The sequence below is a fragment of the Rhinolophus sinicus genome, linkage group LG07 (assembly GCF_036562045.2).
Source record: "Rhinolophus sinicus isolate RSC01 linkage group LG07, ASM3656204v1, whole genome shotgun sequence".
In the NCBI taxonomy this organism is placed as follows: Eukaryota; Metazoa; Chordata; class Mammalia; order Chiroptera; family Rhinolophidae; genus Rhinolophus; species Rhinolophus sinicus.
In genome coordinates, this window is record NC_133757.1 from 73,440,163 (window position 1) to 73,456,344 (window position 16,182).

General features: G+C 50.8%; 1 protein-coding gene across 7 annotated transcripts in view; it reads right to left on the reverse strand.

Annotated features, from left to right (window-relative positions):
• ARHGEF18 (Rho/Rac guanine nucleotide exchange factor 18) overlaps positions 1-13,576 on the reverse strand; it is an 84,849-nt gene extending 71,273 nt beyond the window's left edge. For 3 of the 7 annotated variants that reach the window (XM_074337755.1, XM_074337754.1, XM_019757585.2), the window contains exons 1-2: positions 9,158-9,176; positions 2,430-2,554 (exon numbers count right to left, since the gene is read on the reverse strand). In XM_074337755.1, coding sequence (XP_074193856.1) covers positions 2,430-2,444 — 15 coding nt within the window. In that variant the 5' untranslated portion in view covers positions 2,445-2,554; positions 9,158-9,176. Of the gene's footprint in view, positions 1-2,429; positions 2,555-9,157; positions 9,178-12,241; positions 12,407-12,481; positions 12,595-13,271 lie in introns of those variants that run through there. The other 4 variants (XM_074337757.1, XM_074337756.1, XM_074337758.1 and 1 more) reach the window with 4 other exon arrangements.
• Positions 13,577-16,182: the final 2,606 nt, after the last annotated feature.

A 16,182-nucleotide genomic window follows, 5' to 3' on the forward strand; every position in this document is an offset into this window, starting at 1 on the left:
ACCAGGGCAGATGGTTCTTGAGTGGCAGCTTGGTAGAAAGGCCCTAGTCAAGGTTTGCAGCCCTGGTGTGGCTTTATTAGCTCAGCATGACCTCGGGCAATTTCCTAAACCTCTCTGGGCCTCAGCTTTGTCATCTCTAAAATGGGTGTAATGCTGCCTTCTGGTCGGACGGCTCTGTAGGTAAAATGAGATGAGGTTTGTATATTGCAAGCCCTTGATCAATGGAAGCAAAAAACAGCATGGTTGCTGTTTTTATAATATATTTCAAGTTTTTATATTTCAGGAGTGGTGGGCCTTCCCTCTGGTAAGTTGATGACCGTGTCACAGAGTCACAGAGCCAGTCCCCTGTCCTCCTGGAGAAGAGTGGTGATTAAACCCAGCAACTACAATCAGTATGATAGAATAGTGGCGATTAAACCCAGCAATTACAATCAATGTTCCAGGAAGTGGGCTGGGGAAGAACTGAGGGGAGTCAGCTGACCCTGTCCAGAGGGACAGGAATTCTAGGTTGGAAATTTACTTAGAAAAACCCCCCTTTTAAAAGTACAAAACCCAAGGTACTCATTGATGGGAAAACCTACTAAGTACAAGTTCATTAGGAAAAGTTAGACAATCTTTAGATAGCTTCCACAGCCCGAACAAAACCAGAACACCCCTATTTCCAACCACATAAAATCATCTCCACATGACGTGTAAATGAGTTCTTGAACTGGCTATGCTGGTCAAGGTTCATGCGTTTAGAAATGATGTACATCTTGTCAGTTCATAGACTTTCAATAAAAAGACCTACTAAATGTAAAAGGAAGAGAGAAAGGAAGGAAGGGAGGGAGGAAAGAAGAGAAACAAAGAAATCGGGGTGGCGGGGGTCTTCCTAGAGGAAGTGACAGCGAGTGAAGCCCTGAGGAACAAGTAGGATTGTCTAGGCAGAGGCTGTGGGTGAGGGCTTTTCGGGCAACAAAAGAACAGGATTTTCAGGAGCCCGCGTGCAGGCTTGAGGACTCACAGTCCTTCTAACAACTGGCAAGCGCTCCTTATCGCTGGAGGTGGGGCAATAGGGCCAGGCCAGCAGGCCTGGTAGGCCAAGTTAGGATTTCATTTCTGAAATGTGGTGCTCCACAATGTGGTGCAAGGGAGGCCGGGGGGGCTGTGACTTGCCCCCAGAAAGATTATGCAAGATGCGGAGAGGAGATGGTGTTGGCCAGGGGCAAGATGGTGGTTGGGGGGCAGCCACCACACCTGTGCACATCCCATGGGAGAGCAGTGATGGTGGCCTCCAGGTGGGCAGTGGAAGAGGACGGAGAGACATGGACAGAATTGAGGGCTGTGCAGGTACAGTGTTCACAGGGCTCAGGGACAGATGGGGAAGGGAGGGAGCAAGGATAATACCCAGGGCTCTGGTGACCAAGTGGGCGACGATGACAGGGACACAGGTGGAAGGGCTTATTGGGGAGGGGTAGAGCCTCGCTGCACACGCCGAGGGCTCCCTCCTCCCCTGGCACATAGTTCCTCCATCACCATCTCATCTGCCTGACAGCCTGTAGCCCATGGTTCCTATTTGAAGAGGCCCAGGGACCTAGAAGAACCCGTAACTCAACTTGCCTCCTCGTCCTGTCTTTGTTTAACCTGGATTCTTCCTGACACTCAGACCCATCCATTCTCTGCTTGGGCTCCAGTGTCCTCTTCTATAAAATGACGGGAACGGACATGCAGAATGCCCTATATGGTTTACCCATAACATACCCTCCTTCCTTAGAGTGGTGGGCAGTATCAGATGCCATCCAGAACCCCCTTCAGTGAGAATGTGCTGTCCCAGATGTGGGGGGGGGGGAGCTATCTGCAGATAGCTGCCAGCTGTCACCCCTTCTGGGAAGTCACACCCCTTCCTGGGCAGCCCACAGACCACAGCTGATTGATGTGTTGGTGTAATGGCCTGGCCATCTCAGCCCAATTTGGGACCACTCTGCAGAACTGCTCTGGCCCAGAGATCCCGCCCCATGGGAACTCTTTCTTCCCTTTTCATCTATCCATCTACCCACCCACTCACCCATTTAATAACCCTTCCTCCCTCCCTTCCTTCCTCCCTTCCCTCCATCCATCCATCCATCCATCCGTCCATCCATCCATCCATCCATCCATCCATCCATCCATCCATCCATCTATTCCTCCCTCCCTCCCTCCCTCCCTCCCTCCCTCCCTCCCTTCCTTCCTTCCATCCACCCACCCTCTACATATCCCTTCCTCCCTCTTATTGTTCCAGAAAGGATTCCAGTTTCCTCATCTGTAACATGGGATAAAAACTGCTTTGCCAAGGTTTAATGAGGTTCCCTGAGGTAATGCACACAAGGTGCCTGGTGAAATGCAGGTGCTAAATGAAGTGTACTTGCTGCTACAGTTGCCATCTGCTCCTGCCCGCCTCAGCAGACACCTGCCTGCTCATCCCCCATGGCAGAGAAGAAGTCCGGATTCTCAGGCCTCCAGGGTCCACTGCTGCTCTTGGTGGCCGAGGCTACAGCCCCAGCGTCAAAGGGCTGGGCACATGGCTTGGGCTCAGAGCCTGTGGAGAAAGGAGGGACAAGGTGTCAGGGTTGAGCTGGGAAGCCCAAGGAGCCCTGAGTTCTTCATCTGCTTTGGCTCTCCCTGGGCCTCAGTTTCCTCATCCATAAAATGGGGTGGCTAGGGATGATGGCGTCAATGATCTTTAAGCCAACATCCATGCCATCCCTTCCTCGTCCTGAGACTGTGGCAGACATTTCTATGCAATCACGAGGCTCTTTCCTGCTGAGTCATTTGTCCCCTTGGAATTCTTCCTAGCACACCACTTCCGGCAGCTATGTCCCAGTGGGCTCATAAGATGAAATCAATTCGTCATGCCTGCTACAGCCAAAAGCACTCATTGGGATAAGATGGGTCCCTAAGACCAAAAGAAGTGCCCAATGCCCATGTTTGGAAGGTCTCTATTGGTGGGACTTCAGGTTCCCTCTTGTCCCTATACTGACCTTTGCATTCTGGGGACCTCTGGGTGGCATGGTATAGAAGGGAAAACATGGGTTTTGGGGGACAACCAGACTGTGTCCCTTCCTGGACCTGCCACTAGTGGTTGCACACCTTTGGGGAAGGATCCTGTTTCCTCACCTGGAAGGTGGGTGTGGTAATACCCACCTTTCAGGGCTTTGGTGAGGATAAAAGGGCCCAGTGCCTGTCAGGCATGTTATCGGGGTGCTTGGCCAGTTTAGCCACCTTCCTTGCCCTCTAGGCCAGGAGGGTGCCCTGGCTTGATCTTGGGTTCTGGACTGAGCCTCTTGCTATAGGTGGAGCAGGTGCCCCCTTTTCATTCCCCCTGCCCCCTACACTGTAGCCAGAGCATATCAGCCTGCCTATTGGGGTCCCTATGGAGGCTCCCCACTGCCTCCTAGCTTCGCCATTCATGGCCACCAGGATCTTCCCACTGTGCCTCCTCCCTGCTCCTGCAGGACTGGCTGCCTGAAAACCCCATTCCTGCCCTGAGTCGCCTGCGTGAAGACCTCGCACCACTCCCTCTAGCAATCTCCCCCCACCCCACCGATGGTGCCTCTTTGTGCATTTCATCTTATTGCCTTGCCATCTGGATGCCCTTCACTCCTCCATCCCTCTGCAGAGACCTCCCAGGCCCTGCACAAACCACGGAGGTGAGGGGAACATAGCTGGAGGTGAGGCACGAGGAGGGGGTGCAGGCAGAGGAGAGCAGACCAGTGGGGGGAGACATGGACGGACTGCCCAGCACTTTTGCAGCAACAGCAGTCGCTGCCCGAGGTGGAGCAGAAATTGGGGAAGGGAGTGGAATGGTGGATCCTTTCGGAAAATACCAAGTTAGGTCCCCCCTCCACTCACTCCATAGCTTGTGTCCCCTATGGCTGGGTTACCCTATGTCCTGGTGTGCTGGCGACAGTCCTAGTTAATGCTACATGAGCCAGGGTAATTATAAACATTACCCCCTTTCACTCCCTAAAGAGTATGGGTTGGGTGATATATTTTTTGGCCACACTGCCTGTTAATCATTGTTGCTGGCACCGAGGATGGGGTGACGATGTCCTTCTCTATCCCGATGTGGGGTGAACAGAGAGAGGGAGAAGGGGAGGGGCTGTGTGTACCTATCCACGTTTCCTCTCCTCCCAGCTGCGTACCTACACACACTGCCCCATGTTTGGGGGGCCTGAAGCTTGTACAAGCGGGGGCCTTCTTTAAGAAAAAGAACCCAGTACTGTGAATATAAAACTGCCTTTGGGAAGTAGCAGGAACATCAGAAAATAGCCAAGGCAGAAAGAAACACATGTGATAAATAGATGAATGAAAAGGTTACATGCACACAGACATGTGTGCAAAAACAAACAAACAAATAAAAAACCCCACAGAAAACCAAGGAGATTGGAAAACATTTTGGCAGCCTCAAAACATTAAGCATAGAGTTAGCGTATGGCACAGCCATTCCATTCCTAGGTATAGACCCAAGAGGAATAAAAACGTGTGTTCACCCAAAAACTTGCCCATGACTGTTCGTAGCCGCATTATTCACAATAGCCAAAAGGTAGAAGCAACCCAAGTGTCCATCAACAATGAACCGATACACACAATGTGGTCCATCCATTCAGAGTAATATGACTCAGCCATGAAAAGGAGTGAAGCACTGACACTGCTACATGGGGATGGACATTGAAGATCATATGTTAAGTCAAAGAAGCCAGTCAAGTCTCAAAAGGCCACATGGTATGTGATTGCACTTACACGAATTGTCTAGAAAAGGCGAATTGATAAGGTCCAAGAAAGTAGGTTAGTGGTTTGCCTAAGGCTGGGTGGGGGAGGGAAATGCAAGATTTTGGGGGTGATAACCCCATAATCAAAAGATCTGAGCTTCTTCTTGGGGTAAAGAACATGTTCTAAAATTGATTGTGGTGATGGTTGCACAATGCTGTGAATATACTAAAAGCCACGGGATCGTACATGGTGAATGGGTGACTTGCATGGTGTGTGAATTGTATCTCAATGAAGTTATTGTCAGACAAGTTGCTGGGACTCCTTGCAGAGTCATGAAGGGGCAGGTGCACAGGGGGCTTCAGTGGCAGTCGCCTTTGATGCCCTTGGCCTGCCACAGTGTGCGACGATGCCACAGTTTCAACCATCACTGCTCTCCCAGCTACGCTTCTGGGCTGGCCAAGGGACTATTCTGCTTCCTTCATGAAGCCCACATCTCCCGCCTTCCCCGCCCTGAAGCCGAGGAGCATCTGTGACTTAGGAGAAAAACAAGCAGGCCGGACAGAGGAGAAAAGCCAGACGTGGGGGTGGGTCCTGGAGGCTGATGGGAGCTTGGGGCGGGGGGGCAGCCCAAGGGGCAGTCCTCCAGGGGCCTCAGGAGAGGCTGCAGGGCCTGCCTGCTTTCCTGGGCAGGAGCCTCATGGAGGCCTGAGGCCACCCATAGCCTACAGAGAGCAAAGGCAAAAGCTCACGCCTGGTATCTGTGACTCTGTAGGTCTGGCATCCAAAGTTTAAAGGTGAAAGGCCAGGGCTAAGTTCAGTCTTTCTATAGAAGCTTCTGACCCAGGAACAGGCTGAGCTGGATTCTGATGCCAGGCTTCACTCTAATCCTGGTGTCACATGTTGAACTCCAATTTTGTGTCACAGACTGAGCCCTAATCCCACTGTCATACACTGAGCCCTGAGCCTGATACCATAAACTGAGCCCTGACCTGATGTCATAGATTGAGCCCCAATCCCAGTGGCATGGACTGAGCCCTTATCCTGTGCCATAGACTAAGTCCCGATCTTGTTGTTATAGACTGGGTTCCCAGCGTTGTGCCCAAAGGTGAATCCCAACTCTGGTCACACAGGAACCCTGACCCAGGTTACAGTCTGAACCCTGACCCCAGCCACAGACTGAGCCCTAACGCTGATGTCACCCACTGAACTCTGATTTTGGTGACAGACTCTTGCCTCTGAGCTCCAAACCTTGTCTCTAGTTGTCATCACTACCTGATATTCCCACTGCACCCCAACTTCAAGCTGCCAAGACCAAACTCATTGTTTCCCCTCCTTTCACCTCCCATATCAGTATCTCTGCCCTGTCCTCTCAGTGACCCGGCCAGAAAGCTGGAGACCAGCATCACCTCCTTGCTGTCCCTCTGGACACTGAGCCCTGTCATTTTCACCTCTATGACATTTCTCTGCTCCGTCCTCTCCTCTTCTTTCCTCTGCCACTGTCTTAATTTCAGCCTCTATTATTGCCCTCTCTACACAACTACAACTCTTGTTGGGGTTTGCCCACACACACAACCACAATTGTCAGTGCCCCCCCAGTGCCATCTTTTGTCCTAGTGGCTGGTGTCTTTCTGACATAACATCTCCAATGGTCACTCCCTTGCTGTGCTTGCCACCCCACAGACTCCATCCAGTCCCCTAGGATGACATTCAGAGCCCCTTCCACCCACCCCCGCACACATGAGTCCCCAGCTCACCAGTCTCCTGTTTGCCTTTGTGCTGTTCTCACCATTCCTTCCTCCCTTTCCTGCCTGAAAAACCAAGGACTCTCTCCGACTCTCTGCAGACAGTCGTTGCCAGAGGACTTTGAATTGCTCTGAGCCTTTTTTCTACCCCCTGTTGTATTGTAGCAGGTTTATTTGTTCCTTTCTGTAGCAGGGGTTCCAAAGGCCAAATCTGGTTTGACATCTGATTTTGTAAATAAAGTTTTATTAGCATACAGCCCGTCCCCCTTTATGACTGCTTTCATGCTACAACAGCAAAATTCAGTAGTTGCTTCAGAAACCATATGACCTCCAAAGCAGAAAATATTTACTCTGTGGCCCTTTACAGTTTTTCTGACCCCTGCTCCAGGGCAAGTTCTGTATCTGACCCACTTTATATCCCCAAGCCCCAAGTAGTAAAATCTTATGTGTATCCGTCAACTCCTGTATGCCTGGGCTCGCGCTAAGCCCATCATGTACTTTGCATTCTTCTATCCTCACAACAATCTTCGGAGACCCCCACGTTATAGAAGGGGAGACTGGGGATCAGAGAGATGTACTGACTTTCTCAAGGTCACACCAGGCTGGTAAGAGGCAGAGGTGGGATGTGAACCCAGGTATTTCCAACTCCAAAGCAAAATGCTCATAACCACCAGGCTATTCTATGGTGAGCTGATGAACGGATAGATGGGTGAATAAATGGATGGATGGGTGGATGGTTGGATAGCTGGCTAGCTGGCTGGTGGCTGGATGAATGAATAGTTGGCTGGCTGGTTGGCTGGCTGGATGGATAGATGGGTAAATGGATGGTGGACAGAAGGGCGGATAGATAGTTGGGTCAATAGGTAATGTGGCAGGGCCCAGAGGCAGTGATGAATTACATTCAGAAGATGGCATTCTTGAGGGGATGAGGTGGGGAGAGATGTAGATGGAAGTGGGGGCAGAATCATGGCAGAGAAGCCAGGCAAGAAGGAAACCATGTTGAGGCACAGAATACACTCATTATATAGGCACTTAGTATATTTTGGGGGACTGAATGAAAGAGTATGGTCAGAATGTGTAACTGGAATAACGGAGGGAAGGGGCTGTGCAGCCCCACCCCAGGGAACCTCCCGGGAGGTCCCAACCCCCCCTCCCAGCCTCGTCTGCTTCCCCAAATCGAACTCCACCATTTTCCCAAGAAGTCCCATCAGGCACCCCGACAGCCAGTTAGAGGCTTAAGAAGGGCACAGAAAGGCTCTTCCTAGGACCCCAGGATTAATGACTGGAAGGATACTCTGCTCCCCATGCCCATGATTCTCTCAGAGGAGCAATCCATCGGCCTGGATTCAGGTCTCAGGCAGCGTCTTCCGCCAGCAGCCAGTGCAGCACCAGCCATAAAAGGGTGTAAGAGTCCCTGCTGGCTGCCACAGCACCTCCCCCCCACCTGCCGGCCTATAAATCACAGCCTCAGCCTACCCAAGTAGGGGCACTGGGTGGCTTGGGCGGCCAGGAGTGGGTAGACCTTCCTCAGGACCTGGGTCACAGGTGGGCTGATCAGAGGCTCATGCATTAAATTTTCTAGCATCGCCATCCACTGGTAGATTTAAAAACCCTCTTTACGCCCTCCAGCTGCCCACACTGACGTCTTTGTTTACTGGGCATAACGCACCACAGAGGTGGCTTTGGAACAGAACTGGTTTTAAGTCTTGGCTCCTCTCGCTCGTGTATGCTGTGTGACCTTGAGCAAGTCACTCAATCTCTCTGAGCCCAACTTCATGAGGGCTCAATAACTGGCAGCAACCTCTTCCATCACAATTACTCTCCTATTGCATCCTGGTCCCAGGCCACCCTCTCTCTCCCCAGCCCCGGCCTCCAGGTCTCCTGATATTCCTGTCGCTTCCACTATGGTGCCTGGCACACACTAGGCCCTTAAGGAGAAAGGAGATATTGAGTCTCCTTCTTCACGGACACTCACTGCCAGGCTGAACAAGCTCATGCAAGTGATGGTTACCAGGGATTGTTGAGGCTGAGCAGAGGGGCTGGCCTGCCTGGGAGGCACTCGTGGGAAGGCAGTGGGCACGGGGGGCTCCTATCACACTGCCCTATGGCCCCAGACACTATCTGGTTATCTCCAAGGGCTAAATACCTCCTGTGATTTAAGAAGGGTCTTTGTGCAAAAGCAATTCACCCAGGCCTAGGAAGTCTAATACAAGGGCCTCTCTAGCCCCTACAGAGGCCCTGGGATCCAGGGAGCCACCAGCCAATGTGTGTGTGTTCAAGGGAGTTGTCTACCAGAACCCCTGGGATCTCAAGCCTCCTCCTTTTTGCTGAGCCTCCGTCCTGCAGCCATCTGGGAGCAAACAGCATGAAGGACCCCCAGGAAGCCACAGGCTGCCTGAGGGCATTCGGGTGGCTGAGGGGAGGATTGTCCATTCCTGCAAATTTATCTCCTGAGACAACTTCCTGGCTGAGCCTGCGGAGACATTTCCTTCTAGACAAGAGGGACCCCACAAGTCTGCAATGTTCCATGTTCCATGGTGCAGCGGGGACATGGAATTTGGGGCTGGCTCAGGTAGAGCCTGTGCCCCAGGCGGGCTGAGGAAAGGATTGAGGCGGACAGTGGGCAGGTTGTCTAAGGAGCCCTGTCAGGGTGGCTGGTGCCTGCCGCTTACTGTCTGTCCCCTTACCTCTCTTGAAGGCCCATCGCTTCAGCCACAGCTTGGAGAGGGCTGGCCAGGAGTGGTTGAGTGCCGAGTTAGCCATGGGGGCTGCTTGTGGAGAGTGTGAGTGATCAGGAGGGGATGAAGCAGGAACTCAGCTGGGAATCCTTGCCAGGATGGGGCTGCCAGCAAGAGGGGCGGGGGCTGCCAGTAAGAGGGGCGGGGACTGCTGCAAGGGGCTGCCAGATGCATCAGCTGATGGGAGCTTGGGCCTGGGATGGGGGGCTGGGGTTTCCAGCTGGGGGGCCCAGGTACTCCAGCCTGGGGGGAGGCCAAGCCCTTAGCACAATCCCCACCCCTAGCACTATAGGCCTTTTACCCTGGCTAGACAAGACATTCTGGGAGGAACCACAGATCGCAGTGTGAGGAGTGGTAATGTTGGTTGGGGGCGGAGCTCAGGAAACAAGTATAGACTGGGCCCTGAGGTGAGCCTGGCTGTGTGTGAATGTCTGAGTGTTTGTGTGTGTGTGTGTGTCATTGTCTCGGTGTTTGACAGTGCTTGTGTGTGTCGGCACATAGAGTGTGTGCTTCCAGGTCTGTGAGTGTTTGAGCACAAGCCTTGAGTGTTAACTTGTCTACGTGTATATGAGCATCTAAGTGGGATGCCCCCACCAGTTTTATTGATATAATTGGCAGACAGCACTGTAGAAGTTTAAGGTGTACCAGCATAATGACTTGACTTAATGAAATGACTACAATAAGTTTAGTTGACATCCATCATCTCATATAGAACAAAAAAAGAAAAAAAAAAGTGTTTTTGTTTTGTTGTGGTGAGAATTCTTAAGATTTACTCTCTCAGCAACTTTCAAATATACCACACAGCAGTGTTAATTATAGCCATCTGTACATCATGTCCCCAGCACTTATTCACTTATAACTAAAAGTACCTTTTGATCACTTTCACCCATTTCCCCTACCTCACCCCACCCCCAGCAACCACAATTTTGATCTCTTTTCCTATGAGTATTTTTTAAAAAACAATTTAGATTCCACGTATAATTGAGGTCATATACAATATTTGTCTTTCTCTGTCTTATTTCACTTAGCACAATACCCTCTAGGTCCACCCATGTTGTTGCACATGACAAGAGTTCTTTCTTCTTTAGGGCTAAATAATATTACCTAGGTGTTTTTTCAAATCTCTGTGATCCTCTGTGTGTGTGTGTGTGTGTGTGTGTGTGTGTGTGTGTGTGTCTGAATGCCCACCAGTATCTGTGGGGCTGGATATACATGACTCATCTAGGACTTGGGGAGATCTGCCTCTGATATCTTAAGGGGGTTTTGGTGTCTCCCTGAGTTTCTGCGTGTCTGAGTGTTTGTGTCTTTGTGTGTATCCCTGTGGGGTGTGTGTGTCTATGTGCGTGCCTGTCAGCACTTGTCTATGCAAGTGCTGCCCCCTGGTGGTGGAAGCTTCCTGACTTGCATTTTCACTCGTGTCTGAAAAATTCCTGGCTGTCATTTCTCTCCGGCCACCTTTCAGTCTCCTCCCTCCCTTTTCAGAGAATTACCCACACGCTGTCTGTACTGACTCACCCCTACTCGACTCCACAGCCCACTGCAGTCTCATTTCCATCCCCTCCAGTCTTCTTGTTCTCTCTGGGGCTAAATCCCACGGGCACTTTTCAGTCTCACCTTTGACCACTCCCTTCTTGAAATCCATTCCTCCCGGATGCCACATGCTCCTCCTTCCTCTGTCCACTACTTCTCTCTCTCCCTTCCTGACTTGGTTCATCATCCTTTTTTGTACCCTACCTTTAAATTCCGAGGGCTCTGTCCTTGGTCACTTCCTGTTCTCCCCACTGGTTCTGGTGTTTCCATCTGTACCGCCCTCATGACTTTAGCTATCGTATTATGAGTAGGTGGCCCCAAATCTTCCCTTCACAGAAAGACATAAAAGCACACACTCTATACACCAACACCCAACGCACTCTCCAGCACTTGTGGACAATGGCAGACACACACACACAAATAGTCAGATCCATACACACATGATTACATACACACACACACACACACACACAATTATACACAACCTGCCAGACACATACATAGAAATCCAGAGAACAGGTTACGGAAGTTTGAAAAATCACATCCTCTGCTGTGCTCCAAGTTTGAATTCCTCATCCCCCACTATCCACCTTCCCCTGGACAGGCTACAGATGCCTCTGGGATCCCCCAGACTGCATGGTGGAGGGCAGTGAGAAGCCAGGAGGCACCGCCATCAAACCAATGGCAGCAAAGACAGGGACGCAGGAGCCCAAGCCCAGGGAAACAAGAGGTTAGAGCAGTGTTAGCAATGGAGGCTCGTGAGAAATCTTACTTTAAAAATACAACAGGGATATCTATTTCTAACAACGGCAGGCTAGCTCATTGTAGATTTACCCTCCCACCAAGAAAGCTTAAAAAGACCGACAAAATTGGAAGAAAAAAAACCCCTCCCCCTCAGTTGGAAGGCATTGGTGGTGAGGGTTTGAGGGGTTGGGACCCCGGAAGGAAGGGTAACCTAGTGAGGTGAGGTAGACAAAGGCAATGTTTTTTTCTCACAAGCAGGTTGTTGATATGAATGTAGTTCTTAAGTGGCTGTGACACAGATCAGAAAGAGGTGCAAGGAGATGGCCACAATCTTCGTTTAGTCGTCTTTCAAGAACCTGCTCTGCACACTTGATAAAGACTGAGACCCACCATTAGGTTCACATTTTAGGAGTGGCCCAGAAGGTTTCTAAGGATAGACACAGGTCCCATGGATGGGGGCTGCTCAAGCAAGCAAGGCTTTGGGACAAGGACAGAGTGTGAGGGAACAGGCAAGGCTGCGTGCTGGGCCCTGTGCTATGGTCTTACATGCAAGGTCTGTGACAGTCTAATGGAGGAGCAAAGGGAAGGCCAGAGTGGTGAAGTCACTTGCCCATGGCGGCACAGGGGCAAGGGAGCCGGGATTTGAACCTGCAACTGGCTGACATAGCCATCCTATCATCTGTAACAACGGTGCCCAACCCTAAGTCAGGGGCTGGGAGCCAGGGGGCTGTGGAGAATGCCTGGAGCAGGCACACTGACCTGTTTGCAGTTGACATTCCACTGGTGCTGCAAGGCCCAATGAAAAGCCTGCTTCTTTCAGGCAGTTGTCCTAGAGGGGCTCACAGCCGTGGTGAGGGGGCTGATAGTGGGGGCAGCCTCCCTTGGCCTTGCTTGGTTGTCGTGCTCTTTCCTCAGAGCAGCAGGTGACCAGGCCCACAGAATCAGCCCCCTGAGTGTCGTGTTTGAGGCCTTCCCTGATGTGCCTCCAGCCTCACTCACCAGCTCCATCCTCCCGGGCCCCGAGCTGTCTACTCCAAATCCACCTGTTCCTGGATGCTTCTGGGATACATTCTCAGACCCCAGAGTTCCTAAAGCCCATGTGGCTCTGCGGCCTGGAAGGAAGCAGAGGCTTGGGTGTGCCATGCACAAAACCACAGCCTTCCTTCCCCAATGCGCCCCACCCCAGGTAGCGGGGGTTTGAGACTCCCTGAGGTGGGCCACGGTGGGAGCCGGGGGCACCTCCCCACGGGGAGGGCTATGCAGTGGAGGGGCCTCCTCCTTGGCAGATAGGGGCAAGGCCATTCTCAGGGCTGGCTCTCAGACATCAGCCTTAAGCAGAAGTGTTTGTTTTGAAAGTCAGACACCCCAGCCCCAACTTTCAGATTCTGCTTCAGGGAGGCCCATTGGGGGGCCCCAAAAAATATCCAGTTTAAGAAGCAAAGCAAGCCTTGTGACTATGCCACAGGGAGCCTAAGTCCCCTCTCCCCTATCCATCTCTGTCCCTGTCCTCCCCCCGACTTTGGCTACAAGGAGCTTCATCCTCCTTTCTCACCTTATGGTCTGTCATGGACCCCAGCCCCCTGGGGAGTTCTCTTAGGACCACAGACGTTTGCAGGATAAACACATGGGGCGCACCGCCTCCCCCACCCACTTGAAAGCACACTGAGCAGAAGGTGCAGAGAAGCTGGAAGGTCTGTCTGTCCAGTGCCCCTCGGGCCCCTCAGACCTCAGGGCTGCTCTGTCCCTGTTGGTCTCTGTGTCCCTCCCTGAGCCTCCCATGATCACTCACCAGCTGGAGACTTGTGCTCGCTTCTGCAGGTACCCAGCCTGGCTACCAGCTCCTGCAGCCCCCACGACCCATAGCCAGGGCTTTGAGCGGGCCCAGGGGGAGCATCAGTGGGCCAGAGCTCAGGGTAACCGCAGGGTGACCCAACTCAGCCCCAACTTTCTCTTCCTCAACTGCCTGCCCGCCTGCCTGGCGCCTCCCTCCCCAGCTGCGGGCCAAGGCAGGGGTCTAAAGTGCAGCACTGGCCTGGGTTCTCGAAGCAGGGTACCCTCCTCCACCACTCAGCCCTGTGCGTGCAGGTGTCCCGAGGAGGTGGGTGGGGAGCAGGGGGGAGCCTCAGCACCCTCGCCCCCACCCCAACAGCTTCCTGTGGAACCAACTGCCAAAGAGGAACGGGGCCTCACATGGGTACACAGGCAGAGACGCATGGGGACACACAAGTCACGTGTATCCACAGATACACAGGTACTCAGACGCACTGATGAACATGCAGTGGTACGGGGGGACACATACGGTTACATGGGGTACACGGAAGCACCTGGATCCCCATGGGGTGCTGGTAAATGATTAATAACCACCTCTCTGACCAGAAAAGAAAATGAAGCCCTGATATGTAGCACCTGCCGATTCCCATGGTGTAAATACTCCCATTACGACTGATTTCACCTGCTGACCTGATGTCATTGAGTGTGGAGTTAGGATGAAATGCTTAGACTTGGCTCCAGCACGTCCCTGGAGCAGGTACTGAGGCATGTGGGTTTATATGCACATGGCCCCTCGCACTCAGGTATGTGGGCACGTGTGGATCCTGGGCAGCGTGGGGGTATGCAGACAGAGCGGTCTACCTGCACAGACAGCTGGGTGATACAAAGCACACCGAGGCTCCTTTACACTCAGAGACAAGTGGGTGCATTGGCACACACAGCATTGTGCATGGAGACGCGTGGAACCACTCACAGGCAGACGAGAGCAAAAACCAGGACTCCGAGGCCAGAGGGAGCTCATGAGGAGATACAGGCAGGCACAGCCAGCTCGTCCTGGCACACAGAGCTTGTTAAATGTTCAGGGATTTTGAGAGGCGGTTGTTAAATTTTTTATGACGGCAGCCGTCATAAAAATTTAATTATATAAATTGACAGTTAAATAAATTATGTTAAGAACAAAAATACTAATCACTTACACCCATCACCAGGTACTTAATACCACTGAACTGTACACATAAAAATGGTTAAAGTGGTAAATTTTATGTCATGTATGTTTTACCCCAATAAAGTAAAAAGGAAATTCATCAGTTCCTAATTATTTTACTACATTTTTTTCTTGTTCATGCTCTTGAGGTTATTTATACCTTTTGGATCCCCTGTTTATGCCTTTTGAACCTGTTTGGTGGAAATAGTATATAAAGGAGTTACACACTATTCTCTATCGATATGGAATATAGCTATACAATAAGCCCTCAGTTAACATTAAATTTCTGCAACTTTAAGCAAAATAACATAACGAAACTGATTTTACCACAGGCTAATTGGTACAAACAGAGTTAAGTTTCTACAGCATCGTTATAAAGAAATGACAAAAGAAACGATGTTATTCAAGGACCTGGTCTACCTATCATCTATCTATCTATCTATCTATCTATCTATCTATCTATCTATCTATCTATCTATCTACCTACCTATCTAGCTATCTATCATCTATCTATCTATCATCTATCTACTATCTATCATCTATGTATGTATGTATGTATCTATCTATCAATTATCTACCTATCTATCTACCTGTCATCTATCTATTATCTATTATCTATCTATATATCATCTATCTTTCTGTTTATCTATCATCTATCTCTCTATCAATTATCTATCTATCTATCTATCTATCTATCTATCTATCTATCTATCATCTATCTATCTATCTATCTATCTATCTATCTATCTATCTATCTATCTATCTATCATCTAGCTAGCTTTCATCTATCTATCTAGTTATATACTATACTATATCTTCCCAGTTCCATGTTCGGTGACAGCACACTGGTACTTTGAAATGACAACGGTGAGGGTATTTACACCACGGAGATTGGCAAATGCTACAAATCAGCACCCTGCAGCTGAGACCTGGTTGTTAGACACTTACCAGCACACCCCTGCATGAAGGGCACACATGCTCTTGTAGCACCACAGGCAGTCACACACACGGATGAGGGAGCCCACAAAAGCACACATGGCACTCTGGAGACATACGCAGGCACAACAGTCTCGTGGACCCCTAGAAACATGAAGCCATAGGGACATACATGGAGACACAAAGACACACATGTGCATGAGCATGTACCATTGTGGGGATACACGGAGTGGACATGAAGACACACACACAGCGAACACCCCTGGATATACATGTGTCCACACAATGACTCAAATACATACACACACACAGACACACATACACGCAAAGGACAGATGCTGGGCACTTGGAGAACACATGTGGAGAAACTGACACCTCAGTTGCCGTGTCACCCCCACCTCCAAGCCACAAACACACAGCCCCAGAGGTTCCTCAAACCCTCACGACCCAGAATTCCACACTGGTCCTTAGGGCAATCCACAGAAACATACAAATGCAAGACCCACACAGGACACAAGGAGACACAGAAGTGCACAGATAAGCGTGCACAACACATTCCATACCCCGCCGGTTATTTAATGCAAAGCATATTAATTAAGTGCCTACTGTATACTGGGCACTTTATTAGGTGTGGGATAGCAGTGGACAGGACAGACATACCCCTGCTCTAGGGGAGCTTGTGCACCAGGAAATAGGCCCAAGAGGTAATTTCAGATGGTGTGAAATGCTGTGACAGGAAGTAAACATGTGAAGTGACAGAGACTGGGGGTGGGGTGGGTGGCGGCTGCTG